General features: G+C 59.2%; 7 protein-coding genes across 7 annotated transcripts; 2 read left to right on the top strand and 5 right to left on the bottom strand.

Moving 5' to 3' along the window:
• Positions 1–4: 4 nt before the first annotated feature.
• BXZ73DRAFT_43951 (tRNA synthetases class I (M)-domain-containing protein) lies at positions 5–2,003 on the bottom strand (the record flags this gene model as incomplete). Its single annotated transcript, XM_048019245.1, has 7 exons — positions 5–274; positions 325–581; positions 635–849; positions 902–1,389; positions 1,477–1,563; positions 1,621–1,814; positions 1,868–2,003. 7 exons carry the CDS (start codon positions 2,001–2,003, stop codon positions 5–7), a joined length of 1,647 nt encoding a protein of 548 aa, XP_047879786.1.
• Positions 2,004–2,227: 224 nt separating this feature from the next.
• Positions 2,228–5,084, bottom strand: BXZ73DRAFT_43827 (uncharacterized protein; the record flags this gene model as incomplete). Its single annotated transcript, XM_048019213.1, has 3 exons — positions 2,228–2,320; positions 2,380–4,146; positions 4,218–5,084. The coding sequence occupies 3 exons, from the start codon at positions 5,082–5,084 to the stop codon at positions 2,228–2,230; spliced, it is 2,727 nt and encodes a 908-aa protein (XP_047879785.1).
• Positions 5,085–6,586: 1,502 nt separating this feature from the next.
• BXZ73DRAFT_99486 (MFS general substrate transporter) lies at positions 6,587–8,667 on the top strand (the record flags this gene model as incomplete). The annotated part of the gene is made up of 6 exons (XM_048028022.1): positions 6,587–7,046; positions 7,105–7,280; positions 7,342–7,834; positions 7,888–8,283; positions 8,343–8,536; positions 8,596–8,667. The coding sequence occupies 6 exons, from the start codon at positions 6,587–6,589 to the stop codon at positions 8,665–8,667; spliced, it is 1,791 nt and encodes a 596-aa protein (XP_047879784.1).
• Positions 8,668–9,885: 1,218 nt separating this feature from the next.
• On the top strand, positions 9,886–10,633 carry BXZ73DRAFT_99485 (uncharacterized protein; the record flags this gene model as incomplete). Its single annotated transcript, XM_048028021.1, has 3 exons — positions 9,886–10,239; positions 10,297–10,419; positions 10,484–10,633. The coding sequence occupies 3 exons, from the start codon at positions 9,886–9,888 to the stop codon at positions 10,631–10,633; spliced, it is 627 nt and encodes a 208-aa protein (XP_047879783.1).
• Positions 10,634–11,442: 809 nt separating this feature from the next.
• BXZ73DRAFT_43725 (uncharacterized protein) lies at positions 11,443–13,025 on the bottom strand (the record flags this gene model as incomplete). The annotated part of the gene is given in 2 exon segments (XM_048019199.1): positions 11,443–12,191; positions 12,203–13,025. 2 exon segments carry the CDS (start codon positions 13,023–13,025, stop codon positions 11,443–11,445), a joined length of 1,572 nt encoding a protein of 523 aa, XP_047879782.1.
• Positions 13,026–13,171: 146 nt separating this feature from the next.
• Positions 13,172–19,047, bottom strand: BXZ73DRAFT_99483 (uncharacterized protein; the record flags this gene model as incomplete). The annotated part of the gene is made up of 21 exons (XM_048028020.1): positions 13,172–13,297; positions 13,356–13,492; positions 13,549–14,220; positions 14,280–14,803; positions 14,856–14,999; positions 15,052–15,220; positions 15,276–15,543; positions 15,594–15,847; positions 15,899–15,947; positions 16,008–16,429; positions 16,494–16,583; positions 16,631–16,664; positions 16,721–16,766; positions 16,823–16,958; positions 17,009–17,039; positions 17,093–17,253; positions 17,306–17,942; positions 17,994–18,170; positions 18,221–18,484; positions 18,534–18,873; positions 18,932–19,047. 21 exons carry the CDS (start codon positions 19,045–19,047, stop codon positions 13,172–13,174), a joined length of 4,797 nt encoding a protein of 1,598 aa, XP_047879781.1.
• An 835-nt stretch (positions 19,048–19,882) lies between these two features.
• BXZ73DRAFT_99482 (uncharacterized protein) lies at positions 19,883–25,934 on the bottom strand (the record flags this gene model as incomplete). Its single annotated transcript, XM_048028019.1, has 22 exons — positions 19,883–20,008; positions 20,067–20,203; positions 20,257–20,928; positions 20,988–21,511; positions 21,564–21,707; positions 21,764–21,932; positions 21,985–22,249; positions 22,300–22,531; positions 22,599–22,657; positions 22,710–23,131; positions 23,197–23,259; positions 23,311–23,365; positions 23,420–23,465; positions 23,517–23,652; positions 23,707–23,737; positions 23,791–23,951; positions 24,005–24,542; positions 24,601–24,705; positions 24,755–24,931; positions 25,125–25,388; positions 25,439–25,766; positions 25,819–25,934. 22 exons carry the CDS (start codon positions 25,932–25,934, stop codon positions 19,883–19,885), a joined length of 4,770 nt encoding a protein of 1,589 aa, XP_047879780.1.
• Positions 25,935–26,783: the final 849 nt, after the last annotated feature.

The raw sequence follows: 26,783 nt of genomic DNA, 5'->3' as shown, positions 1-26,783 counted from the left end.
ATGGCTACTTTTTGGCCTTCTTGTTCTCCCAGAGCAGCAACTTTGGGAAGGTCTTCCCGAGCGCCGGGCGGCCGAACCCTGCGTCTCGAAGGGACCGCAGGCCGCCGTGGACCCCGAGTGCGTCGAGGAGCATCTCTGCGTGCACGGGGATGATCGGCTGAAAAAGGATCGCGCACTGGCGGAGCGCTTCGAGACCGATCCAGCGCGCGTCGGCTACGTCCTGCGCAGGCACGGACGCGTCCCAGGGCCTGACGACAGTGAGCATGACGTTCACCTGTCGCGTCTCGTCAGCGCCCGCAAAGTCGGGGACGGCGTGCGACGCACCTGTTCCAGCGCGTCTACTACAGCCGCCACGGCGTCGGCGAGGCCAAACCCGCGCATGTGCGTATCGAACACCTCGGGAAGAGAGGCCAGCTGCTCTGCGAGAACGGGGTGTGCTGCGCGCAGTGCAGACGCAGCGTCCGCCGGGCGGAGCGCGTCCGTGCGCTCCGCCATGGCAGGACTTGCGAGGCGGGCGTACGTGTTGCCGAAGTTGGTCACCAGCTCGCGCCGGTGCTTTAGCAGCTGTGGCTCGGACCAGTCTGGAGGGGCGGTGAGCAAGGGCGATGGTGGAGGGGCACGAACGGGTGCTCACCAACATCGATTCTGAACCGACCTCCGACGCGTGCGAGGTAAAACCGCACAATGTCGCTGTCGTGCTCCTGGATGAACTCCACCGGGTCTGCGACGTTGCCCACCGACTTCGACATCTTCGCGCGGTCAACAGTCCAGTGGGCGTGCGAGAGCAGGTTGATCGGGAGGGGGAGACCAAGGGCTTGAAGCATCGCGGGGAAGTAGATGGCGTGGAACCTGGGGAGGGACGTTGGGCGCACATATGAGGGTGGAATGAATGAGTACGCACCTGAGGATATCCTTCCCAATGACTTGAACGTTGGGAGGCCATATCGGTCGACTCGACTCGTTGGGGGCGTTCCACGGGTAGCCGACAGAGGATAGGTAGGTCGTCAACGCGTCGATCCAGACGTATATCGTCTGCTCGGGGTCGTTGGGCACCGGGATCCCCCACGTCAGCCGTGAGCGGTTTCGCGAGATGGACAAGCCCTCGAGCGGTCCTTCAAGCCACGCCAGCACCTCCTGGTGGGCCTGGGGAGGGAAGACGACGTCCGGGTTCTCGGTGTAGTGTGTGCGCAGGGAGTCGCGGAACGCGGAGAGTCGGAACTTGTAGTTCACCTCCGTTTGCCACTCCACCTTGGACCCAGACGTCGTCGAGATGTGCTCCCCGTTCTCGAGCTGCGTGACTTGAGTGGCCGGGTAGAACGTCTCGTCCGAGATGGAGTACCAGCCGGAGTGCTCGCCTTTGTAGATGAGCCCTTTCGCCTCGAGTTCTTTCTAGACGCGTCATCTCGTCAGCGCCGGGATTGCATACACCCCACGGGAACGCAGTTCCACGTCCGAGTGAAAAGACGCGGTACTCACCCATAGGTGCGTGACCGCAGCGACGTGGTCCAGTTGAGTGGTGCGAGTGAAGCAGGAGACGGTGGTGTTGGCATCTTTAGCGAGGTTCTTCCTTGCGAGCGCGCGTTTGAGTAGACGGACGTAGACGGAAAGAGAAAGACTTACGCGGAAGTTCACGCTCAGCTCGTCACAGAACTGCAATGGCGACAGTCCCTTCGCCTTGGCCGCGTTCTGGATCTTGAGCCCGTGCTCGTCCGTTCCGGTGACGAAATGCACCGCGCGATCAGGGTCACAAAGCTTGGCATATCTTGCATATATGTCCGCAATGACTAGCGAGTGTAGGTGCCCGATATGGGGTTCTCGGAGGCAGAGGGTGAGGTGGGGGATTTGGCTGGGTTATACAGATACTCACTGGCATTAGGGTAGAAGATGGGCGTAGTGATGTAGTACGGCTTAGACGGGGGAGACGGTGATGTCGAGTACGCCCTTCTGAGAGAAAGAGCACGCGAACTTCGAAAGATAGAGCGGGTAGCGACCAAAGGTTGCATGGGGGTATAAGTTGAAGGGTGCCACAACATTCGCGCCCAACTCCCAACAAGCGGGAACCCTCGGGCCGGCCCAGGCCCGCTTCCAGCCGCCATATGCGTACAAATCATGCTCGAGATCTCAAAGCAGTATTTTCTAAAGTTCGGGCTCTAGTAGTTGTCGACATACAACAGCACGCATCCCCGCTATATAAGGGCGTGCATCACCAATAAATACGTTATAACCCCTATGGCTTGAACGCGTTCCACGCCTCGTTCAAGCTCCCAAACACCCCGTTCGCGACCATCCGCTGTTCCAGCGTCGTGTTCTTCACGTTCAACTGGCCACCGTCGACGTCAGCACAAACCCTGGGACGTGAGCACAAGAGAGACCACGAACCTTGTCGGGATGGAGCTTCGCGATCGCGCGAGTGTAGCGGATCTTGACCTGGTTCGGACTCACGAGCTCGTGAATGCCGACCTTCTGCAAACCGAGCTCCGGCCACAGCACGGTGTCGAGGCTCGCGATGAGCGCCCGCAGGTTGTTCTCCTTGCCCGCCCGCCACGCCGCGAGCTTCGTGTCGACCGCGTCCTTGAGGTCGTGCTTCGCCTGGTCCTCCGCCTCCGCCTCCGCGTTCGCCTCCCGCACGCGATTCAGGGCTTCCGAGGGCGGCGTCGGCGCCTTCGCTCTCGCGGGCGCGGGTCTGGCGGCGGGCTTCGGCTTCGGCGCTGGCTTCGGCGCAGAGCTCGGGGCCGAGCCGCCGTCGCCAGCGAGCATCTTCTTGCACCGGTTCACGCCCGCGAGCGCGTCCTGCCGCATCCGCCCGCCCGCGAAGTCCGCGCCGATGAGCGCCTCCCAGTCCGGCTGCGCGAGCTTCCACTTCTCTCGTCCCTCGAACGCCTCCGCGCGGCGCCGCCACGCCTTGGCGAGCGCGTCCGCGAGGTCCACGCCCGCGCCGTCGCTCGTGCTCGTGACCTTGGCCTCGCGCGAGGGGTGGTAGGAAGGCCCGATGAGCTCGACGACGGCGGTACAGTCCGTGATCGCCCCAGTCGCGTCGCCGTTCTTGAGCCGCGTGAGCGCGCGGTTGTTCAGCAGCGGCACGGTGAGGAGGTGCCGTTCCGGGAGGGCGGCGAGCGCGGCGCCGTACAACGCCTCGGCTTCGCCGTACTGGCCGACCTTGAACTTCTCTGTCCCCGCGGCCTTCTGCTGTGCCGAAGCGTCGATAGCTGGCTGCGAGGCGGAGATGGTTTGGCGTTGCACGAGCGCGACGGGTGAGGGGGCGCGCTGTGGCCGGGTGGGTTTCGAAGGTGCAGCGGTGGGGGTGGATGCTTGGGCGCGGGAGGGATTCTTTCGACGGAATGGAGAGACGTACACAGAGGGAGTCTCCTCTCCTAGTAGGTTTCCCGTCCTCATCCTCTCTGCCGGGCTCGCCGCCGGCTGTTCTGGCTCCTTCGGGCGGGGGGCTTGCCGCTGTGGTGGTGGTCGAACAGGAGGAGCGGGCTCGTCGTCGTCAAAGTCCCGGAAGCTACCTGAGCCGGTGGTGGTCTCCGAAGGCGCTTCGCCTCCTTGAGCATCCTCCATCCACTTCGGTCGTCCGTTCCTCCGAGGCGCGTCACCGGTCTGCCGTGTCGGTGGTCCTGCAGTAGCCGCCTGACGTTCCTCGTATGCGCGCTGCACTCGCTCCTTGCCCTCCTTCCAGAACGCGTTCGCGCGGTTGAACATACTGAGCCCGATCTCGCTCGCCTGTGTCATGAGCTTGTCCGCCTGGTCTTGGACGCTTCCGCCACCGGGGGGTGTGTCTTCTCGCGAAGGTCGTCGTGGAGGCTGAGACGGACGCCGGGCAGGGGGTCGTTGAGGCTGTCGCGGGACTCCATCCTCCTCGTCCGAGCCGTAGTACCGATCGTGGCCGGGTTCCCGTTGAGGCCTGCGTGCCTGCTGCTGTTCCGGATTTGGAGACGAAGAGGCGGCACCGTTCGAGAGCAGTGTTTCGAGCGCAGCTTGCACGTCAAGACCAGTGTCTGTAGCAGCAAGGGCGACGCGGGCTTGCTGTATCGAGAAGCCCATCTCGACGATCTGACCAAGGATGTGGGGCGGTGGGGATACTGCGCGTGATCGTTGACCAGAGCGTGGAGGTTGGGGGGACGGGGTGTTCCGTACAGTCTGTCGCTGCTGAGGCCAACATCAGAACCAACGTAGCATACACGAAGGCAAATCTTCGCAGAACCAGGACATGGGACACTCACAGCTGCAAGCTGCTCGATCGGCTTCCCCAAGTCTCCCAAGATATCATCACCGTCATCAAATTGGTTCCCTAACAGTCCACCCTCCCGCTCTCCAAAGTCGAAGTCTCCAGGCGTACTTGTCCGTCCCGGCTGAGGTGACGAGCTCTGTCTTGAGGGCGGTGAAGGAGCCGACATGAAGTCGTCGAAGCCCAGTAGATCTCCGTGACTGGAAGACGTCGAGGCCTTCGTTCGGGAGGAGGGCGGAGGAGCCTTCGCGGGTGCGCTGCTGAAGTCGCCCAGGTCCCAGTCGTCATCGTCGGCAGACGGCGGCGGGTGGGGGGCCTTGGAAGGGGCCGGAGGGTTGGTAAACGCACCAAATCCGAAGTCGTCGAAGAGGTCGTTGGAAGAGCTCGCCGCGGTCGGCCTGGAAGACGTCGACGAGCCGAGCGCGTCGAGCCCCGCCCACGCCGACGCGGCCTGAGCCGCCGGCTCCGGTGTCTTCGCCGTCTGGGCCCGCTGCTGCTTCTCCTTCTCCGCGAGCGCCGCGCGCTGCGCTATGGTGAGGGTCGTCGTGTTCGCCGCGCCGGTGGAGATCGAGCCTCCGAGCAGGCTGCTAAACGCATCCCCGTTGCTGAACCCGGTGCTGGCCGCCTTCTGCATGGGCCGTGCCTGGGCGGTGGCCGAGGGCGTCGTCGCGCGCGATGCTTGGGAGGACGACGAACCTGCAGCGGCGAGCATGGAGAAGACGTCATTCGTGGGCCGTTTCGGGGCGACCTGGATGGGAGTGGAGGCGGCGATGGCCCCGAGCTTGCGCGGGGCTTCCGCCGCGGGCTTGGAGGACACGCCGGTGGAACTCCAGAGGTTGGCGAACGCGTCGGACATGTAGACCAGCTATCGACCGCAAAGTGAGAAAAAGAGTGGGTGCCTGGAGCAAGCTGCGGAAGTGGCGGGAGGAGAGAGATGTGAATGCACGTATCGAGCGCTGGATGGTTCGCCGAAAGCGAACGGCGGGGCAGTTGGACGGGAGCGGCAAAATCCTTCCAGATCCAGCTCCTCGCTCCGCAGTGGCCGCAGCACTCGCATGCAAAAATAGTCGTAGACAGAACAATATAGTAAGTCTCAGCTTCCATAATCGTTTAGCGAAGGACGCAAGAGGAACTACATAATCGATCGACGTTGAGCGGACTAAGTAGTTGTATGAACTTGATGTTCACAGATTGTCACTCGTCCAGTCAAATCTACACGGTTATAGAATCAAGCAAGGCATTGGAGTTGTCGAAAGCATGTCGGGCGCAGCCTACAGGGGCCTGGGATGGTAGACACTCACTCTCGCCAAATCATGTTTGGAAAAAGATCCTGCAAGCTCACCTCTTCAACTATTGCTGCACCATTCCGTTCAATTGATGTGCATCCAATGGGGGACGGGATTGGTCCTGCTGACGATTGCGGCCGAATCTGAGGAGATCTTCGGCCGGGTCGTCGATATTGACAAGCATGGCGAAGACTCGGAAATGGCGCGGCGGGAGGACACCCGGGGGACGCGAGCTCGGAATTGAATTGGAAGCTTTAGGTCATAGCGCCTTCGTCTCGAGCATCGAATATTCAGCAAGTTCGTCACCCATCGATGCGCAGCCGTCGTCAGCTTGAACAAAGCTTGAAGCGTGAGGCCTTAAGGGCCTGAAGCTTGAACCTTTAGAGGCCTGACTTAGGGGAGCCTAGCTAACTTAAGTAAGTAGGAAAGATGAAGGTTCGGTTTGGAGGGCGGACAATGGCGGCCCGCGGCCGGAGACATTCGCGTTAAACTCGCGTGGCTGTTCCGTGAGAACCCGACCGACTCCTCTCCGGTTCAGCGCCAAAGCTCTTGTTCCGCATCCACGCACACTCCTCCTGCAGTCCGCCCCCGCCGGCTCTGGATTGCCCTAGCGTCTCATATGATGACCCGCACTGGTTGTGTATACCCCCAATATGCTCCGTATGCAAATAAAACAGAGCTGTCTGGGGCGGAAACGGACGGGACGCCTTCCGCTTATTCTGCCTTCGGAATGCTTCCGGAGTAGACCCGGCTACACGATGCTCCCCGAGAGCCTCCCCTAACCTACATTCGTCTGATCTCGTCGTAGCAACTCGGCCTCCGCCGCGGGTCAACAGCCACAGTCGCCAGTTCCACTCCGGCCTAGTCGAGGCGCAAGCCGCGCCAGTGGGCTCTCGTCTCCGTCAAATCCCGCGCCGCCCGACACGGAGTGTCAGTATAAAAGTCGGAATGACCACGACCTGGACCCACAACAGACACCCCCTCCCACTCCCCGTTCGGTTCGGCCTCGGTCTCTGCTATCGTCTCTCACTCTCGTCTTTCAACTGCATTCGTCGCCGTCACGACCTCAGCCATGAATCCCGCCTCCCTCCCGCACAGCGAGACCTCCACCATCCGCGTCCCAGAGGACACCCCCGTCCCTGCCGACAAGGAGGACGAGGCACCATCCCGTCCCGCGACCGCCCCGCACATCACCCTCCCAACCGACGCCGCGGCAGCACACGAGAGCCGCCACCCACTCACCCGCATCCGCTCGCACGAGTCACACCATGATGAACGCCCCGACCTCTCGTTCCCGTTCAGCACGACCGACACCGGCCGCGCCGGCTACACCAACGAGTACCGCGCGGTCTCCGCCGAGGGGTACATCCCCGCCGACCTGGCGCTGCGCCCGGTGCCTTCGCGCGTGTACCGCACCCCGCAAGTTCTGGCGGACCCGGAGAAGGCGCGCTCGCTCAAGCACATGAAACTTGTGACATGGAAGGAGGACGACCCGGAGGATCCTAGGAATTGGTCGTCAACGTATCGATGGTGTAAATACTATCTCGGTTCTCCCGATACTCCTTGTGGAGTTCTGACATTTCTCTTTAGATATCACTGCGGTGTGCGCGATCGCTGTGGTTCAAGTTGCCTTTGCGAGCGCCGTCGTCACTGGGGACTTCACAGATATTCAGAACGAGTTCGGCGTCAGTAACGTTGTCGTCGCCCTGACCGTCTCGCTGATGGTGGCCGGGTTTGGTCTCGGTCCTTTGGCTTGGTCCCCTCTGGTACGTCCCCGTCCATTTTAGACAGGCGTTCGCGAGGCTCACCTCTGCCTTACCTCGACAGAGCGAGCTCTACGGTCGTCGCTACGTTTGGATCATCCCGGGGCTCTTCTACGTCATATTCAACATCCCGTGCGCACTTGCACCCAACATCGGCACGCTCCTCGTCTGCCGCTTCCTCTGTGGCATCTTCGCTTCCGCGCCCCTGACTCTCGCCGGTGGCACGATCTCCGACGTCTGGGACAACAACGAGCGCGGGCTCGCGATCGCCCTGTTCGCCGCCGCGCCTTATGGCGGGCCCGTGCTCGGCCCCATCGTCGGCGGGTTTGTCGGGGAAACCGTCGGATGGCGGTGGATGATTTGGGTCAACATGATCTTCGCGGGTGTTGTCACGCTGTTCACCATGACCATACCCGAGACGTATGCCCCCGCCCTCCTCAAGCACCGTGCCCAGCGCCTCCGCGAGCAGACGGGAGACGTGACGATCACGACCGAGCAAGAGCTCTTCAAAGCGTCGCTTGGCCAGATCCTCGTCGAGACCCTCTTCCGCCCATTCCGTTCGTGGCACCCTTATTGTTTCGCTTCGTCTCGCTCACCCCGTCGTATGCAGAGATGATCCTCACCGAGCCCATCCTCCTGCTCATGTCCCTCTACATCGCGCTCATCTACGGCCTCCTCTACGCCTTCTTCTTCTCGTTCCCCGTCGTGTTCAGCGAGGACTACGGCTGGGACGACGGCCGCGTCGGCCTCACCTTCTGTTCCGTCCTCATCGGCCTCTTCTGCGCGCTCTTCGTCACCCCGCGCATCGAGCGGAACTACCTCGCGCGCGCCGAGGCGAAGGGCGGGCGCGCGGACCCCGAGGACCGTCTCGTCGGGATGATGATCGGGTGCTGGTTCGTGCCCGCGTCGCTGTTCATCTTCGGCTGGACGAGCCCCCCGACGGTGCTCCCCGGGGGCGGCAACTGGGTCGGCCCCGTGTCGTCCGGCATCCCGTTCGGGTTCGGGAGTGAGTGGTTCCTCGGCGCGGTGGTTGTCGTGTGCGGTCGCTGACCAGCCTTTGAGCAGTGGTCATCATCTACTTCTCCGCGAACGCGTACCTCATCGACGCCTTCCCGGGCTACGTGGCCTCTGCGCTCGCCGCCAAGACTGTCATTCGGTCCGGGGCGGGCGCCGCAATGCCGCTGTTTATCACCGCCATGTACCACAACCTGGGCAACGGCTGGGCTGCGTCGACCTGGGCTTTCATTTCTCTCGCCATGGTTAGTAGTCCCTTATGTATCCTTCGCCACGAATCCAGGCTGATGCGTCGCTCATCTAGATCCCGATCCCGTTCCTCTTCTACCGATACGGAAAAGCGATCCGCGCGCAGTCTAAGCGCGCGGTTGCCTAATCGTCCTTTGGTCGTCCGCGTACGTAGATGCCCGCGTCCGGCACAAGAAAAATACCTCATAGAATTGCTATCTAATCATCAGTAGAGCTAGGCGGGCTCCTGTCGCTAGACGTACATAGACGTGTATACTTATTGTCTCCCATCTAGATCTACTTGTCGCAGTTAAGCTTTCCAATGCACGCACTTACCCGCTGTTTCACTGCCACCGCGTCTTGTTTGTCTCTTGCTTGTGAGTTTATGTAGCACGCGAGCACCCGCGCACACGCACCAAGCGGGGACCCATATTCGCCCGCAAGAGCTGAGGCGCCGAGGTTTGCGAGCACGTGCATGGATGAGTCGCCACTGGGATGGGCGTCTAATTGCCTGCCCTGCGCTGTTCCCACCACGTTGCGCCCTCGACGACGCCCTCTTCACCGCTGAGTCCCGGAGTCTTCAGGCCAGTCTCGTCACCATGTGGACGGCGAGACACTGCAGAAACTAAGCTTCACTCCACGTCTGCTAAAGCCTTTGGTCGAGCAGGCACCGCCCACGCGCAAGTGGGCTCATGGTAGGCCCCGGGCAGGGCCGGATTGCATTGTCAGCAAGGCCTACCGAACGCCTCTCAAGCACGACCACTGCCCCCGTCGCCCGTCTCGCTTGGTCCTCCCCCGCCCTTCCGCCAAAGCCGCGTTTGTGCGCGCGGTCTCCCCATCCCCTCCCCTCGCCCTCGTGAGCGACAATGGGCCCGCCCTTTGGCCGCCGCGATGTGCGCGCCCTTGCAAGCGGGGCGCGCGCGGGGTACGCGAAGCTCTTCCAGCTGCGCGCGCTCGCGCAGTCCTTTGCCTTTCGCGTCCGCGGCGGGCGAGCGTGAAAGGGCGCGCGGGTGCGGGCGCGCAGATCTCGATCGGTCCTCTCCCGCTCCCAATGCCAAAGCTTGACCTTGACCCAAGCTTGCGCCTCTCGTCTTCCCTTTGCGCCAGTGGTCGTCCGCCCGCTTTGGCTGGCCGCCATTGCGGCCGGCCAAAGCGAGCTCTTTGCTGCTCCTCGGGTGTCGGCTTAAGAGCAGCGCGCGGCCGCGAGCCCGTCCATACCCATACTCTTCCTCGACTCTTGCGCAGACACAGGTGTTCCTGCCCCAGAGCCTCTCCCAGACCCCGCCCCCTGCCCGCTACCCGCCGCTCTTGACGACTTTCTTACGTTCCCCTCCCCCCCCTTCCCGCTCCTCTTGTCATGCGCAATATGCCCCTGCACGTGCCTGTCCTCTCCAACGAGCTGTCGAAGTTCTCGTCCCTTGCTGACGCCAACACCGGAGCGGTTCTTCCTGGCTCTGGCAGCGCCCGCTGCGACCGCCTGCCCTCCTTCCTGCATGGGGCCCGCGGGCTGCATGTGATCCGCCCGTGCCGGACGCCCTCCCCTCCCCCCTCGTTCCGCGTCAGCCCCACGCCCGAAACCCAGTGCGACTTTGAACGCCGGAACACCGAGCGCGGCTGGCTGTTCGCCGAGATCAAGCGCGGCCCCAGCCCGGAGCTCGCAGAGGTGGACGCCCCCGCGTTCCAACCCGAGATGCCGCACTCTGTCATTATCAACATCACTGTGAGTCCACCTGTTTCTCTCCTTTCACGACGCGCGCTGAACCGGCTCTGCGTCCAGTGGCCTGGGTACACGCGGGTGACCCGGCCTCGGCGCCTGAAGATGACCGAGGGCGGCGGGCAGAAGGTGACCAAGTGGTCCTTGGCCCAGGAGATTGCGAAATATCTCGAATGGTACCTGGAGGTACGTCCACAGCGCTCTTCGCTTCGACTCGCGAGCTGATCGCTTTCTGTGTGTGCGCGTGTAGGAGGCCAAGCGGTGCACACCGGACATGATGGAGAACCCGCTGTGGACGGTGCCCCCCGGCTCCAGGGTGGACGACTTCCTCCTGCTCTCCGTCAACAACTGGGGCAACCCTTCCGTGTTCCAGGTGGAGGTGGCCTACATCCGCCGGTAGTCGCGCGCGCACCCGCCGGTCCGCGCGTCCACCGCCTTCCCCATCCCGAGCGCGTCTCGCCTCTTCTGCTCTATCCTTTATCTATTCGCCCCGATCACCCACTGTATCACATAGCATTCCTCTCTGTATTCGTCCTACGTTACGCTCCGCCCTACTGCCCGCCTCCCTGTCGCTTCTCGTACATAGTCGCCGTTATCACTTGCGCTGACCGTGCGCGGGCCCCGCGGGCCCCCGCTCTCCCGCATGTACTGTATCCGTAGTCGTTCCCCACCGTCCGCACCTTCACCACCTTCCGCCCCTTCCTCGTCTCCGGACTAGTCGGACCGTGTCCATACCGTCCTTACCCTTGCCCCGCCCTTGTTGTCTGTCTGTTGTTTGTAGCGTAGCTCGTGTTTCGCGCGCGATATTGTTGCAATATAGTGCGCTTCTTTTTAAGATGTCTGTGTGCACTTGCGTGCGCACGTTGGGGGACCGCGAGACAGGCGTCGCCGGCTCGCGAGCTGAAGACCAGAAGATGACGTCACGCGTGTCACTGAGTGGGATCGGGGCCACGTGATCGTGTGCGTCACGTGGTCGTGACGCAATACTCTACAGGCGGCTACTTAAGTGATCTCGCGTCCGTCGGTTACAAAGTTGTGGATCAAAACCAATCGGATTCATCGACGCTGGGTTGGCAGGCGTTTGATTATGCTGATACTATGTAGAAAAAGTACTCTCCGACTCGTTCAAGGTCTTTCCACTCCGTCCGTGTTGCAGCGTGCTAAATCACGGGAACGGGGGGCAACTGGAAAGGCATGAGCGCCGTCGGACTAAGGACTTGCATCGCTGGCAAGGCCTGACACAAGAGCACTTACAGAGGCAAGTTCCTGCGACATCCCCGGCTGCAAGAACCGCCACACCTCACGCAGCGCATCGAGTTGGATTCCGGGTGAGGCCGCCGTGGACACTTTCTTCAACAGGTTCTCGAGAACGAAGTCGGAGACACTGGCCCGCGGCGCCCGCGTCCCGTCCCTGACTGCTTCCTCGGCGCTCTGAAGCATAGTAAGTATCGACGGCGTCGTGGGCAAGTTGGAGGACCGGCGGCCCTTGTTGTGAGTACCAGTGCTAGGGGCTCTTGTCGATGCGGGTGCGCCGACCCGGACTTCCCAGATGTGGCTGGCGCGGCGGTACTGCGCGCACACCCTTGCGCACGCGGCGGAGTGGAACAGCAAGAGGAAGTGGTAGGCGGAAGCGTGCACTTCCTCCATGAGCGTCGTATAGCTCTTCAGGAGGGTGATGTCCAAGGTCTTCTCCGCGGCCGCCTGCACGTCCCCGGCGCGGATCCCGTGCCGGACAGCGGCGAAATAGGCCTCCAAGGGAGAGGCGGTCGAGACTTCGTCCCATCGCTGTCTGACGAGCGACTCGATGGGTGCGGCGACTTGATACCGTTGGCATTGGCGCAGCATTTGAGCGACAGCGTCGACGTCGGTGGGTATTGCTGAAACGCCTTTGTAGCACGCTCCGAGCAGGTTGCACAGCGTCGTGAAGGGCATGTCAACGTGGTGCGTAGGGATGGAGGCTGCCTTGGACGAGTGCAGGCTGTGTGACGACGACGGAGTCTCAAGATCTCAAGATGAAGGACTCGTGGGAATTGGAGAGCGACCATGAGTCCGTGAGCCTCGATGATGACGTCGCTGTCGTAGCATTTCAGTGCGATATCAGGTCTGGGGTTCGCGAGAACGAAGGGGAGTTTTTTTGTCGGTGGGATTGGGCGGGAACTCTCAGGAAAGTAATGGGGAGGGGGTCGGATGACAAAAGAGTTTTCGCTGGAGCGGCGGATGCTCTGTCGGAGGCGGAAGTACGTCCCGGAGTTGATGCCCTGGAAGAGGCTGACGACGCCAGCCTCTCTGATCATGTCGTCCAAAACCCTGATCGCCGGCTTCTCGGCCGTGCCTCGACGCCTGATGTCCGAGATTGCCAGCCTTGCGACAACGGGGAGCTCTGAGCGACAGGCGTGGGCCCACACTTGCAGCGGATCCTGAGGAATGAGGGCGACGAGGGACTTGGACAGAGTTTTGGCCAACCAGTCCATGGAGTACTTCATCCCGGCCACGAGGACAGGCACGATTTCTTCCAGAGTCTCCACTTCCGGCCGGTCGGTCGGATAGCAAGCCGAGAGAAGATAACGCAAGGTCTTGCTGTCCTCGGATACGTCGATCACGGGAACTCTCTGCTCGACGCCGAGTGGCTGCGGCAGTGAGAACATGTCGGCGAAGAAGGGGGATGCCTGGCTGAGGATAAGGCGGTGTACGCGAAAATCGACGAGGTCCGCGCTGCGGAGGATGGTGTCCGCATTCGCCTGGTTGAACGGAGCGTCGGCAGGAGTGGGACGTTGGCTCTGTGCGTCGGGCATGCTGATCGTGCGGGGTTACTTGGCGAGGACAGCAGGGAAGCAGCTTATAATACGACCAATGTTGCTGCGGTAGTCGGTGGGCGCTTTCTAAGCTACATCGTCCGTCGGGCCGCCACGAAATGGTCCAGAGTTACATCAAACGTCCATCAAGTACTCTTCGACGCCTTGAACGCCATCTCATACAGCTTCTCCTTATCGCCACTCTCGTCAACCAGCGCGCGGAGCTTGCCCTGCTCGTTCTTGAGGAGCTCACTGGGTGACCCAAACTCGACCTGCGCAGAACAACGATGTTAAGGTGAAAGGCGCACATAAGCACGGAACGTCACTCACGATCCGACCGGCGTCCAACACGAGGATCTTGTCCGCGTCCATGATGGTCTGCAGACGGTGCGCGATCGTGAGCAACGTGACGTCCGCGCCCAACTCTTCCCGAAGAGACTTCTGAATGACTTCGTCCGTCTGATAATCTGTGTGCAGCATCTCAGCTGCTGTCTAGCGTCACAGACTGCAAGAACGAACTCACCGATTGCGGACGTCGCCTCATCGAGGATCAGCAGCTTGCTCTGCCGGATGATCGCCCGCGCGAGAGCTAAGATCTGCCTCTGGCCGACCGACAGATTGCTTCCTCCACTCGAGACCGCAGAGTCGAGCGTGATCCGTCCTTCGTCCGTCTCGGCTTGCAGCGAGAACAACCCGGCCGCCCTCAGAGCGTCGTTGAGAACTGAGTCATCGTACTGCGAGAACGGATCCAGGTTCTGTCGCAGCGTTCCGCTCAGCAGTTCCGGGACTTGCGGGATGATGGTAATGTTCGACCGAAGGGCGTCCAGATTTATCGAGTTCGTGGCTATCCCGTCGTAGTACACTTTGCCTTCTGTGAGGATGAGCCGGAGGAGCGCCAGAGTCAGAGAGCTCTTCCCGCTCCCGGTGCGACCGACGATACCGACGCGCTCCCCGGACTTGACCTCGAACGAGATCTCGTGCAGGACGCGAGGGCCATCGGCAGAGTAGCGCGCAGACAACTTCTCGACACGTAGACTGCCGGAGGCAGGCCAGTACGCGGGAGGGACGCCATCCGAGGCCGGTTCAGGCTCGTGCTCGATCGTGAGGTACTGCTGGATGCGCTCGACGCTGTTCCCGTTGACCTCGAACTCGTTGAGGATGCGGATCCACCAAAGGATCATGCTACTAAAGCCAACTAGAGCGCACGTGTTGGTATACATTCATCCATGAGAGACACACAGGCGGAGAGCTTACCAGCCATGTTGAGGGAGAACCCAATGTTGCCCGCATGCGTAGCGCGTCCATAGACAAGGTACGCTGCCAGACCCGAGGCGAACGCCGCGCCCAAGGCGTCGATGCGGATCGAGACCCAACGGTTGAGGTTGTAATACGTGCGCGCGACGCGCACATATTTGTCCACCCGCCGGTAGAGCTCTGCGCGGAACTGCTCCTGGGCGCCGTACGCGCGGATCGAGGGGAGGCCGGAAATGGCGGAGCCGAAGTTGCCGAGAACGGGCGCCTTGGCGGTGCTCATCTGCCGCTTGACCGAGAGCTGCGCGTGGATGTACAGCTGGCCGCACCAGCCCCCGACGGCGGAGATCGCAATTCCGGGGATAATGAAAATGGGGGAGAAGTAGACGACAGCAATAAACTTGGTGAGCATCGATGTAGTGATCTGGAGAACCGTGATCAATAGGCTGGGGAAAGCGCTGTCGATAGATGAGATGTCTTGGGTGCAACGAGCGAGGACACGAGAAATGGGGGTCCTGTCGAGCCATCTGTTTATTCATTAGTTGGTGTTAACCGAATGGTGGTGTGGAGGGAGCTTACCTCAATGTCGCCCTGAAGACAGACTGAACGAGTGTCTTGTGTAGGATGCGCGAAGCACGAAGGATCCCGAACATGTATACGGTGTAACAAACCGTCATGGATATAACGGCGACGGCCAACAAAAGGGTGTAGATCGCGAGGTAGCTGCACAGAACGATAAGAATGCTAGAAAACCCCAATGAAGCAAGCCACTCACTATACCACGCTGACTTCGCTCGGATCGTGCCCTTCGTACTGCGTTGACCAATAGCCTAGCCAGTATGTTTGAAGGACTGTCATGGTTTCGACGAGGACGAGCATGAAAAGGGCAGTGAACCAGAACAGGATCGCGTGCCCACCGCCCATGCTGCCAAGATAGAGAAACACTGACGATTTCGTCAGGGACGAAGCCCATGTGTGGCGCAATGCGCGAACACTCACATGCAGACCAGCTGACATGACCCACCGCGATTTCCTCCGCGACGATGAGCTTCCCGTCGGCCTTGGTTGCGACTTCTGCTTCGAATTCAGCAGTATCGACGGTGTCTTCGGTTTTCTTGAGCTCAGCCTCTTCTTGGGCAAGCTCTTTCGACAACTCATCGTTCTTCGCGATGACTTTGGACAGAGTGCCCTGGCCTGACACCCGTCCGTCCGTACTGAGAGAGACAACATAATCTGCGATGGGACTGGCCATGGCCACGTTGTGTGTCTACAGAGATGGGTGAGCGACGTCAAATTGTTGATGTGGAGACTCCTTACCACGAGTATCACGGTGCGGCCCTTGAGCAAGTCGCCCTTAAGACATTTGTCGACGATCCACCGGGCCGTGTGCACATCCAGCGCCGCCAGGATGTCGTCGAGGAGCAGGATGTCCGCCTTTGAGTATACCGCACGGGCCAGCGTAATCCGCGCCTTCTGGCCCCCCGAGAGCGTCAATCCCTTCTCGCCGACCTCGGTCATGTCTCCCGCATCGAAGAGGGAGAGGTCACGCCTGAGTGCACACTGGTAGATGACTGCATGAAGGGCGATTAACTACAAGGCCTCCTTCCGTCACGGAGGCTCACCTTGGTTGTAACGTTCCTCGTCGTACGGTGACCCGAACAAAATGTTCTCCTATTTATTGGCGTAAGCACGGCACATATATGCAATAATGCAGCAATTGCAACCGAGTACCTTGACTGTCTCATTGAGGACCCATGACTCTTGCGCTGCAAACGCGATCCCCCCCGCTCTCGGCAGGCTTACGTACGAGTCCGGACCATGGGGAATGTAGTGCAGCTCGCCGAGCATCGCCATGAGAAGCGACGTTTTCCCGGATCCAGTCGGACCGACGATGAGGTTCGTCTTGCCCCGGCGGAACGTGACCTCTTCATCAATTTTCAGCACGAAGCTGCGTCGAGTCGCACCGGGGGTGATGGTGCCGTCATTGTCGCCCGACCAGGTGAACGCGGCGTTACGGATCCCGATCTTGTCGCTCTCGATCGCGGTGTTCGGGGGGACGACGACCTCTGCGGACGCGGCGTCCTTGTTTGCGAAACCGTCGAGAAGCTCCGTGTCGTAAAGGAAGTTGCCGACGCGGTCGAGCGAGACCTTGGCTGGGGACAGGGGTCACAACCAAGGCCGGATGGACCAGGTTCCGCGAAAGAGAAGAAAGCGCACCTTGGACGACCCGGGGCATGTACATGAAGGTCATCATCATTAACCCGCGCAATGAGTCAAATACTATGCAAGAAGAATGAGCGAAGTCGTCTGCGAGATGAATGAATAAAACTCGCCAGCCATGGATGAGAATACACGAGATGCGGTGAGAACCTCGCCCATCACGAGAGTCTATGTTGCGGACGTGAGTGAGTACGGTACGGAGGATTGAACGTCAGACATCTCACATAAGTGGAGTAGGTGAGGATCATGGTGATCACAGGGATTATGAAGCTGCATCCCAAGTTCCTGTCAGAGCAGCCGAAGACATGATCCAGTGGAAATCTTACTTGACGTTCCGGTTGAGCAACTCGAGGATTTTGAAGTTGCGGAGCCAGGTCAGCTCATCCTCTCGCTTGTCGGCAAGTCTATCTGCGACGCGGGGCTCCCAACCAAACAGCTTGACCATGCGCAAAACGCCCATGGCTTATGAACAGGTCAGGTTGCATTCACGAACAAATTGGCACCATACGTACTTTCCGTGACATTTTGCACCCGAGCGTCGGTCTGGCACGAGTATAAGTGGGAGTAACCGGAGGGAAGAAGATCGCCCGTCGTACCTTCTTCATCTTCTCCCTCGAAACCTTCTGAAGACGAGCGGCGAGATACCCCGGAAGTGGGAAGAGTAGGATGATGGATGCCAAACCAACGAGCGCGCTCCAGCCGAGCAGCGTGTACAAGAACGTCATAGACACGATGGCCTCGGCCGGGGCAAAAATGACTACGGATGACACACATCAGTGTACAACGCATCACAGTGGGAAGGCACGCACTCAATTTCAAGAAATCGCGGCCTTCAACGATGTTGGTCGCATCCGTGGTGACGAGGTTGTTGATCATCCCCACGAGGTTGCCGGCGTCCGCCGACTTTGCAGCCGGCTTCGCCTCCCCTTTCTTGTCATCATTCTGTGTCACGGCGGTTGATGCCTCGCTGACCGTGCTTGCGCGCGCAGTGCGCTCATCTTCCTCCTCCGAACCGGAGTTTTCCTCGCCCAATGAAGCGGTGTCCGGAGTCTGCGGAGCAGTAGTTGCACGGCTCGGTGCAGGGGACTCGTCGGCTGTGTCTGCCTTTATCCGGATGCGAAGCGCGTGGTCGAAGACGAGCTGGGTGATGATCGCCTCCGTGCGGACCAGGTTACGAGTTTGGATGAAGATATAGAGCTGGAACGCAAGCGAGCCGACAACAGGCCCGAGGAACAACCAAAGGATCCAGACCCAGGGGCGGACTACGGCACCAACACCGCCGGTCTCGAGGTAGTTGAGCAACTGGTAGATAGCAATTGGACTGGCGAACGTCGACCCGATCTCGATGAGGCGCAAGATAACAACAGCGACGTAGTCCATCCGGAATATCTTCATGAACCCGAAGAAGAGATGACGTCTCTTCTTGACTTGGAATGGATCGAGTTCCTTGGGGGACTTTAGCCTATGAGAATACACAGTACATTTGGGTCGACTCACCGGGGATGCTCTTGTCACCAGATGCTCGATGCGGTCATAGTCTGCTTGAGGTGGAAGCTCTTCGTACGGAAGATGTGGGACGCGGTGAGCTTTCCAGATCAGATTACCCATGAACGTGTACACCAAGAACGACGCGTAAGACACGGTCTGTTCCGTGTTGACATCCTGAGCCGGGTTCTGTACAGGCGGCTTGAGCGTTGCCATGCTTCCGACACCAAGCTTCTCACCTTGGGGTCGACCGGCACGTACTGGTGCGGTATGAACAGCGGTACAAAAACCGCGGCAAATGACAGGAGCCCGAGTTTTGCCCACAGCAGCGCGCCCTCCGCTGCGTCCGCCGGCACGAGGGTGAAGGTTGCGAGAGGCCAGAGGTCGCGGTACACATATACGCACCAGATGACCAGGAGGACGAACACAAGATGCCCAGTAAACAGCCTGTTGAGACTGGGGCGAGAGAGGACACTGGCGAACGCGAGGAGCGAGGCGTATGCCTACAGCCAGGATCAGCGAGGGACGTAGGAGAGCGAGAAGAGGACGCACATATGTTCCCGTAAGCCCTACTCCTGCCCAGTACGCGCGAAGCGACCCCTCCTGCCCTAAATCCGGCTTCGAAGTGGCCAAGCCAGCGATTGAAAAGCCGAGAAGGGCAAGGGTGGAGAAGAAACGCGCGAGTTTGAAGGAGAAAATGACTGTTCCTCCTACCCTGGCCACTGGCGACTGCCCTTCCACACACGACTCTTCTTCCTGGGGAACATCGCAACCCGAGAACTTGGTGGAGAGTCTGCGTGCGAGGGTGGTGCGCGAGGCTAGCTGGAGGGCGAGAACAACCAAAGATGCGACAGAGAGAACCGCGGGGTAGGTGAGTGTATTACTACAGGTTCTGGAGACAATGATCCTCAGTCTCGTTGACAGATACACGGGATAAAACTAGCGCTTACTGAGTCACCTTGAAGAGTTCAAACGGATGGGATTCAGCAGGCAGAAGCACGAACGCGTGAGGGTGAAGCAGTGGTGCCTGCGTGACCCATGTTGAAGGGAGCAAGCCAGCGACCATGGCCGCGGTGAACACCGTGAGCCTTGCCGATTGTACGTTGTGTATATAGCATTTAATATTGGAATCAGGAACAGGTGGGCAGAGTGTGAGACAAGATTGGACCCGGGTCCGGCCAGGTCGTGCCCGTAATACCCGTTGCCGGAGCTTCGGGCCCGAAACTCCGAATTACGCGTACTGTGTTAACTTCAAGAAGCTTCACCCCGGGGGCGTGCTCAATACTCTGTCTGCGCTCGAAGTTAGATATACTCTTTATTCGGGAAGTCTGGAGGGGATGTGGAGACGCTGCGGGGGGCGATGGAAACTTATTCGGTGCCGTCAACGTTCACCCGCTCTCCCGCTTCGCGATGGCTGGCACGAGCCGGGGTATTTGGCTGTAACAGCTAGCTCGGAGTTTGTGACACAGTGCGCAGTGCGCACCATGCGCACTCAGCGCAGGTGCGGCGGCTGCAGGGGCACAAAAGGCCAAGACTATCATTGAACTGCCTCCGCGCCTGAGACTGCCATTGCGCAGGATGCATATGGGGCGAACACAGTTCTAGCCGCATGCGTATCTTGCCCTTCTTCTGCGAAGAGCGCGCTTCCAGAGAAGTCTCTTGAACATCTGAGATTCCCATGAGACGCTGCGGAAGATCGACATGGTCACGTCGAACTTCATTCCCGTTGGGGGCGCTAGTACTGCCCTGGGGCGACTGTCCTTCGGGGTACATCACCCGCTGTCTCGCATAAGGAAACCGCATAGGCAATGCGAGTACACGTTGAAGAGGGTCGACATAAGATATGCAGGTCACCAACACATCTAAGATACCTGTATAATGATACGAAAATCTACCGTCTATCAAGTACTCTTCGATGAGCTGAACGCCATTTCGTACAGCTTCTCCTTGTCACCGCTCTCATCAACGAGTGCGCGAAGCTTCCCCTGCTCATTTTTCAGGAGCTCGGCGGGAGCGCCGAATTCGACCTGTGCATAACAGCCTCGTTAGGGTGGATCGTGGGCACGCGCAAGGGGCTTCACTCACGATATGACCGGCATCCAATACGAGGATTTTGTCCGCGTCCATGATCGTCTGCAGGCGGTGAGCGATTGTGAGAAGAGTGACGTCTGCGCCGAGCTCTTCACGAAGAGACTTCTGGATGACCTCGTCCGTCTCGTAATCTGTGTACCGCATCTCAGCTGCTGTCTAGCGTAGACTGCAAGAACGAACTCACCGATTGCGGACGTCGCCTCATCGAGGATCAGCAACTTGCTCTGCCGGATGATCGCTCTCGCAAGCGCTAAGATCTGCCTCTGGCCGACCGACAGATTGCTTCCTCCACTCGAGACCGCGGAGTCGAGCGTGATCCGTCCTTCATCTGTCTCGTTTTGGAGCGAGAACAGCCCGGCCGCCCTCAGAGCGTCGTTAAGAACTGAGTCATCGTACTGCGAGAACGGATCCAAGTTCTGTCGGAGCGTTCCGCTGAGCAGTTCCGGGACTTGCGGGATGATCGTGACGTTCGACCGCAGCGCATCCAGGTTGACCGTGTCCGTGGCTATCCCGTCGTAGTACACCTTGCCTTCTGTAAGGATGAGTCGGAGGAGCGCGAGCGTCAACGAGCTCTTCCCACTGCCCGTACGGCCGACGATGCCGACGCGCTCCCCGGACTTGACCTCGAACGAGATCTCATGCAGGACGCGAGGGCCATCGGCAGAGTAGCGCGCAGACAACTTCTCGACACGGAGACTTCCAGATGCCGGCCAGTACGCGGGAGGGACACCGTCAACAGTCGGCTCAGGCTCGTGCTCGATCGCGAGGTACTGCTGGATGCGCTCGACGCTGTTGCCGCTGACCTCGAACTCGTTGAGGACGCGGATCCACCACAGGATCATGCTGCTGAACCCAACTGACGCCGACGCGTCAGCACACACGCATACATGCCGGCGGTGACCACAGAAAACTCACCCGCCATGTTGAGGGAGAAGCCGATGTTGCCCGCGTGTGTGGTCCTTCCGTAAACCAGGTAAGCCGCCAGACCCGCGGCGAATGCCGCGCCCAGCGCGTCGATGCGGATCGACACCCAACGGTTGAGATTGTAGAAGGCGCGAGCGGTGCGCACGTATTTGTTCACGCGCCGGTGGAGCTCCAAGCGGAATTGCTCTTCAGCGCCGTACGCACGGATTGAGGTGAGGCCGGAGATCGCTGACCCAAAGTTGCCGAGGACGGGTGCACGGGCGTTGCTCATCTCTCGCTTTATCGAGAGCTGTGCCTTGATATAAAGCTGACCGCACCAACCTCCAAGAGCGGAGACGACAATACCAGGGATGGTGAAGATGGGGGAGAAGTAGATGACGGCAATGAACTTGGCGAGCATCGATGAGGTGATCTCCAGAACCGAGATCAACTCGCTGGGGAAGGTGCCGTCGATGGCAGAGATGTCTTGAGTGCTGCGAGTGAGGATGCGAGACATGGGCGTCTTGTCGAGCCATCTGTTCACCGATGAGTACGAGACAGCGTTGCAAGAAAGAGATGCAAACTTACCTCAACGTCGCTCTAAAGATGGACTGGACAAGTTCCTTGTGCAAAACACGCGACGCGCGGAGGACACCGAACATATACACGGTGTAACTGACCACGATGGATATGATCGCCACGGCTAGTAGGAGGTTGTAGACACCGAGGTAGCTGAAGCAGAAGATTAGAACATGATATCCCCTTCACAGAGCGGATGGATCACTCACTATGCCACACTGACCTCGCTTGGGTCATGCTCTTCGTACTGCGCCGCCCAATAGCCAAGCCAGTATGTTTGGAGTACTTGTGCAGTTTCGACCAGCGCGAGCATGATCAGGGTCGTGAACCAAAATAAGACCGCGTGTCTGCCGCCCATGCTACTCAGGTACAGCCGCACTATGGCTATAGATGAGGACGCGTATCACACATAGGATGGGCGAGCGCTGACCTGCAGACCAGCTGACGTGACCTTCGGCGATTTCCTCCGCGACGATGAGCTTCCCATCACTCTTGGTCGTGACGGCCTCAAATTCGGCATCGTCAACGGCCTCTTGAGTCTTCTTCAGCTCCGCTTCCTCCTGAGCAAGCTCCTTCGACAACTCAGCATCCCCCGTGAGGACCTTTGAAAGAGTGCCTTGGCTGGAAACGCGCCCATCCGTGCCGAGAGACACGACGTAGTCCGCGATGGGACTCGCCAGCGCCACATTGTGCGTCTACAGTCCTGAATGAGCAACATCGAGAGGTTGGTATGACGGCTGCTTACCACAAGGATGATGGTTCGACCCTTGAGCAAATCGCCCTTGAAGCATTTGTCGACGATCCATCGGGCCGTGTGTACATCGAGTGCCGCGAGAATGTCGTCGAGGAGCAGGATGTCCGCTTTCGAGTAAACCGCCCGAGCGAGCGTGATGCGCGCCTTCTGCCCACCGGAGAGCGTCAGCCCTTTCTCTCCGACCTCCGTCATGTCACCGGCGTCGAACAACGAGAGGTCGCGCCTGAGCGCACACTGGTAGATCACTGCACCGGAAGTGGTCAGATGGAGCACTAAAGCATTTTCGTTACAAAAACTCGCCTTTGTTATAGCGTTCCTCGTCGAATGGTGATCCGAACAAGATGTTCTCCTGCGTATCGGCATCAGTACAGCGCATATGTACGGGCATCGCTAACCCGTACCTTGAATGTCTCATTGAGGACCCACGACTCCTGCGCCGCAAACGCAACACCTCCCGCCCTCGGCAGACTCACGTACGAATCCGGTCCAGAAGGGATGTAGTGCAACTCGCCAAGCATCGCCATGAGCAGCGAAGTCTTCCCAGAGCCGGTCGGGCCTACAACGAGGTTTGTCGCTCCCCTGCGGAACGCGACGTCTTCATCGATCCTGAGCACGAAGTTGCGCCGGCCCACGCCGGGTGTGACGGTGCTGTCGCTGTCGCTAGACCAGGTGAACGTCGCGTTGCGGATCCCGATCTTGTCGCTCTCGATCACAGTTTGCGGGGGGACGACGGCCTCTGCAGATGTAGCATCTTTGGTGGCGAAGCGGTCAAGCAGCTCAGTATCATAAAGGAACCTGTAGACACGGTCCAGCGAGACCCTGGCTGTCGATGGAGAACGCGAACGAGGTCAGCGGGTGCTGTCCTACGAGAAAGCAAAGAAAGCGCACCTTGAATGATCCTCGGTACGAACATGAAGACCATATCCAACTGCCCCCGCAAAGCGTCGAACACTACCAGACGCTACGTAAGGGACATTCCCAATGTATAGGGAAATATCTCACCAGCCATGGAAGAGAATACACGAGACGCGGTCAGAATCTCTCCCATCACGACAGTCTATGAATGTGGAGGTAAGCATGGTGCAGATAATTGAGCCTCGGATAGTCTCACGTAAGTGGTGTATGTGAGCATCATAGTGATCACGGGGATGATGAAGCTGTATTCCATGATCAGTATGACCACAACGTGGGGGCGCGCAGTGTCTCACTTGACGTTCTTGTTCAGTAACTCAAGAATCTTGAAGTGACGAATCCAGGTCAGTTCGTCCTCTCGCTTGTCGGCAAGTCGGTCGGCCACGCGTGGCTCCCAACCGAACAGCTTGACCATACGCAGAACATTCATCGCTGACAGTTATGTCAGCTTGCACGAGAGAGCTAGAAAGGCGAGAGTATACACACTTTCGGTGACATTCTGCACACGTGCATCGGTCTGGATAGAGTTGATGAGTACAATGTCCCGAACGTGGGACTCACTGAACGCACCCTCTTCATCTTCTCCTGCGAGACCTTCTGGAGTTTCGACGCAAGATACCCGGGGAGCGGAAACAGGATAATGATGGAGCCAAGTCCGACGAGCGCGCTCCACCCAAGGAGGATGTACAAAAACGTGATGCACGAGATAATCTGAACAGGAGCATAGATTACTGCCGATGGCACAAGTCAGCGAAGACCCCGGTGTGACCAGGAATACACTCACCCAGGAACAGAAAATCACGGCCGTTAACGATGTTGGTAGCATCCGTGGTGACCAGGTTGTTGATCTTCCCTACGAGGTTGCCGGCGTCCGCAGACTTCGCTTCTACGACCTTCTCCGCTTCTTTCTTCTTCCCGTCCTCCTGCGCTACAACGGTCGACCCTTCGCTGACAGTGCTCGCGCGCACTGTGCGCTCGTCTCCTTCCTCCGCGCCTTCACCCTCTTCAGCCAGTGATGCTGTCTCCGGAGTTTGCGAGGCGGTATTGGCGCGGCTCGGTGTGGGGGAGTCGCCGGTAGTGTCCGCCTTCATCCGGATGCGCAGGGCGTGATCGAAGACGAGCTCGGTGATAATCGCCTCGGTGCGAACCAGGCTGCGGGTTTGGATGAAAATGTACAGCTGGAACGAGAACGAACTGATGGTCGGGCCAAGGAACAGCCAAAGGATCCAGACCCAGGGGCGAACGACGGCGCCGACTCCCTCGGTCTCGAGGTAGTGGAGAAGTTGGTAGATGCCGATGGGGCTGGCAAACGTCGCAGCGATCTGTGATGGTGGCTTGAGTATGGGAGAGGGCTGTCACAGGGGAAACAATGAACATTACCTCTATGAGGAGCAGAATCACCAGGAGGATGTACTCCGTCCTGAATACTTTCATGAATCCGAAGAACAGATGACGTTTCTTCTTGACTTGGAACGGGTCGAGTTCCTGTGGGTGAATCAGCTACTAGCAATTGAACAGGACAGGAAGTGCATACCGGGAACGCCCTCTTGATCAAGTACTCGGTGCGATCATAGTCCGCCTGTGGCGGTAGCTCTTCATACGGGAGATGAGGAACTTTGTGGGCCTTCCAGATCAAACTGTCCAGGAACGTATACAGCACTGTCGACACATAAGATGCAGTCTGCTCCTTGTTGACCTCCTTCGCTGGATTCTGGGAATCTGTGTTAGTGCTGCAATATTGACAACAACACGGCTTCGCCCATCTTTCGGTGTGGTTCTCGGTTTCCCCCGCCGAAACAAGGGGTTCTGAGTCAGAGGTGACTCCAACACCCGCTTGTTAGGCAGAGCAAACCGAATCCCAACCGAACCCTTGCTGATAGACGGACAGAGCCTGGATGCCTTACCTTAGGGTCGACGGGAACGTATTGGTGCGGAATGAAAAGAGGTACAAAGACCGCAGCAAACGACAACACTCCCACTTTCGCCCACAACAGTGCACCCTCCAAAGCATCGGCCGGGGCGAGAGTGAAGGTTGCTAGAGGCCAGAGGTCGCGGTACGCATACACGAACCAGACGACGCCGAGCACAAACACAAGGTGCGCAGTGATCGCCTTGTTGAGGCTCGGTCGCGAGAGAAGAGTCACGAATGCGAGCAGCGACGCGTAAGCCTGGGGCAGGGGTCGGTGGGTGAATGCAGCAAGAGAAAAAGAAGACGCACGTAGGTCCCAGTAAGCCCTATTCCGACCCAATACGCGTCAAAAAACGTTTCCGACTCAAGCTCCAACTTGCGAGTGGCGAGGCCAGCGATTGAGAGGCCGAGGAGGGCGAAGGTGGCGATGAAACGCGCGAGCTTGAAAGCGAAAATGACTGGCCCACCGACCCCGGCCACTACCGACAGTCCTTCCACATACGGGTCCTCCTCTCCGCTGGCATAACGCCCTAGGACCCTGCGGGCGAGGGATGTGCGCGAGACGAGCTGGAGGACGAGAACACCCAGAGACGCGACGGAAAGAACGGCAGGGTAGCTGAGCGCGTTAGCCCAGAATCTGGAAGCATTGTTCAGAGCGCGTCTGAGTTGTGGCAATGAAGACAACGTACTCGTTCTCCTTGGCAAGTCCGAATGAAAGGAGAGGTGGATTGAACGCGGAATGCTGGACTGAGAGTACTAGTGGTGACTGCGCGGCCCAAGTTGAGAGGAATGGGCTGGTGGCCATATTCGTGGCGAGCACTGGGGCCTTTCAGTTGGAAAAGTCCGTCGGCATATGTAGTTATTTGATGACTCCCATACGGTTTCACCGGCGGTGCCGCGACGATGTCAGGTACGAGTAGCTACCACTGTGACTAAGGCCCGTCTCACATACATAGCACCCGTTGATCTCATCTTCCTTTTGGCTCCGACTCACCCGAATTCAAAAATTTGAGAATCTATACTGCGGGTAAATGACATCCCTAACGCGAACGTGTGCTTATCTACGTCCAAACAACCAAGCCGCATACCACTATGATGTTACTGGAGTTGGTACTCGTTCAGTGGCATGCGAGTGACCTGAGGCGTCCACGGCGTATCGGCGGTATCGGCGGTATTCATTTGATATTCAGCGCTTAGATACCAGAACCCGGCCGAAGAGTGCTAGCGCCGGGCCCGGGTATCTCTCTTTCCACACGATACTGCACCGCCTCGAGTCACTCTCCTCTACGACATACAAATGAATTTCAGCGATTCGTACACTCGCGTAGGGGGAGATACATGGGCCGAACGCATGAAACGCGGTATCCTCGGGGTCATCCATCGCGACTCGATCTCTCGGGGAGGGAGTCCGACGGGCCCACCATGTCGAGATAAATACGCTGACGAGAACGAGGGAGGGATAAGCACCGTGCCTGAGCAAACGTTCGCGCGAGTTGAAGGCGAGCCACGACCTCCACATGCGCGGCGGCGAGCGCGCCCGACTCGACGGAGAAGACGTCCACGCGAGGGGCATCACGCTGGCGGATGGACGAGTCGGGTGGCCTACCCAGGGGATGTCTGAGCCATCTCGAGCATGGATGTTGAGCTTGAAGAT

This window comes from Epithele typhae, assembly GCF_022376455.1.
Source record: "Epithele typhae strain CBS 203.58 chromosome Unknown BXZ73scaffold_12, whole genome shotgun sequence".
In the NCBI taxonomy this organism is placed as follows: Eukaryota; Fungi; Basidiomycota; class Agaricomycetes; order Polyporales; family Epitheliaceae; genus Epithele; species Epithele typhae.
The sequence above is the reverse complement of the archived record's forward strand: the minus strand, read 5'-3'. Positions and strand labels throughout refer to the sequence as shown.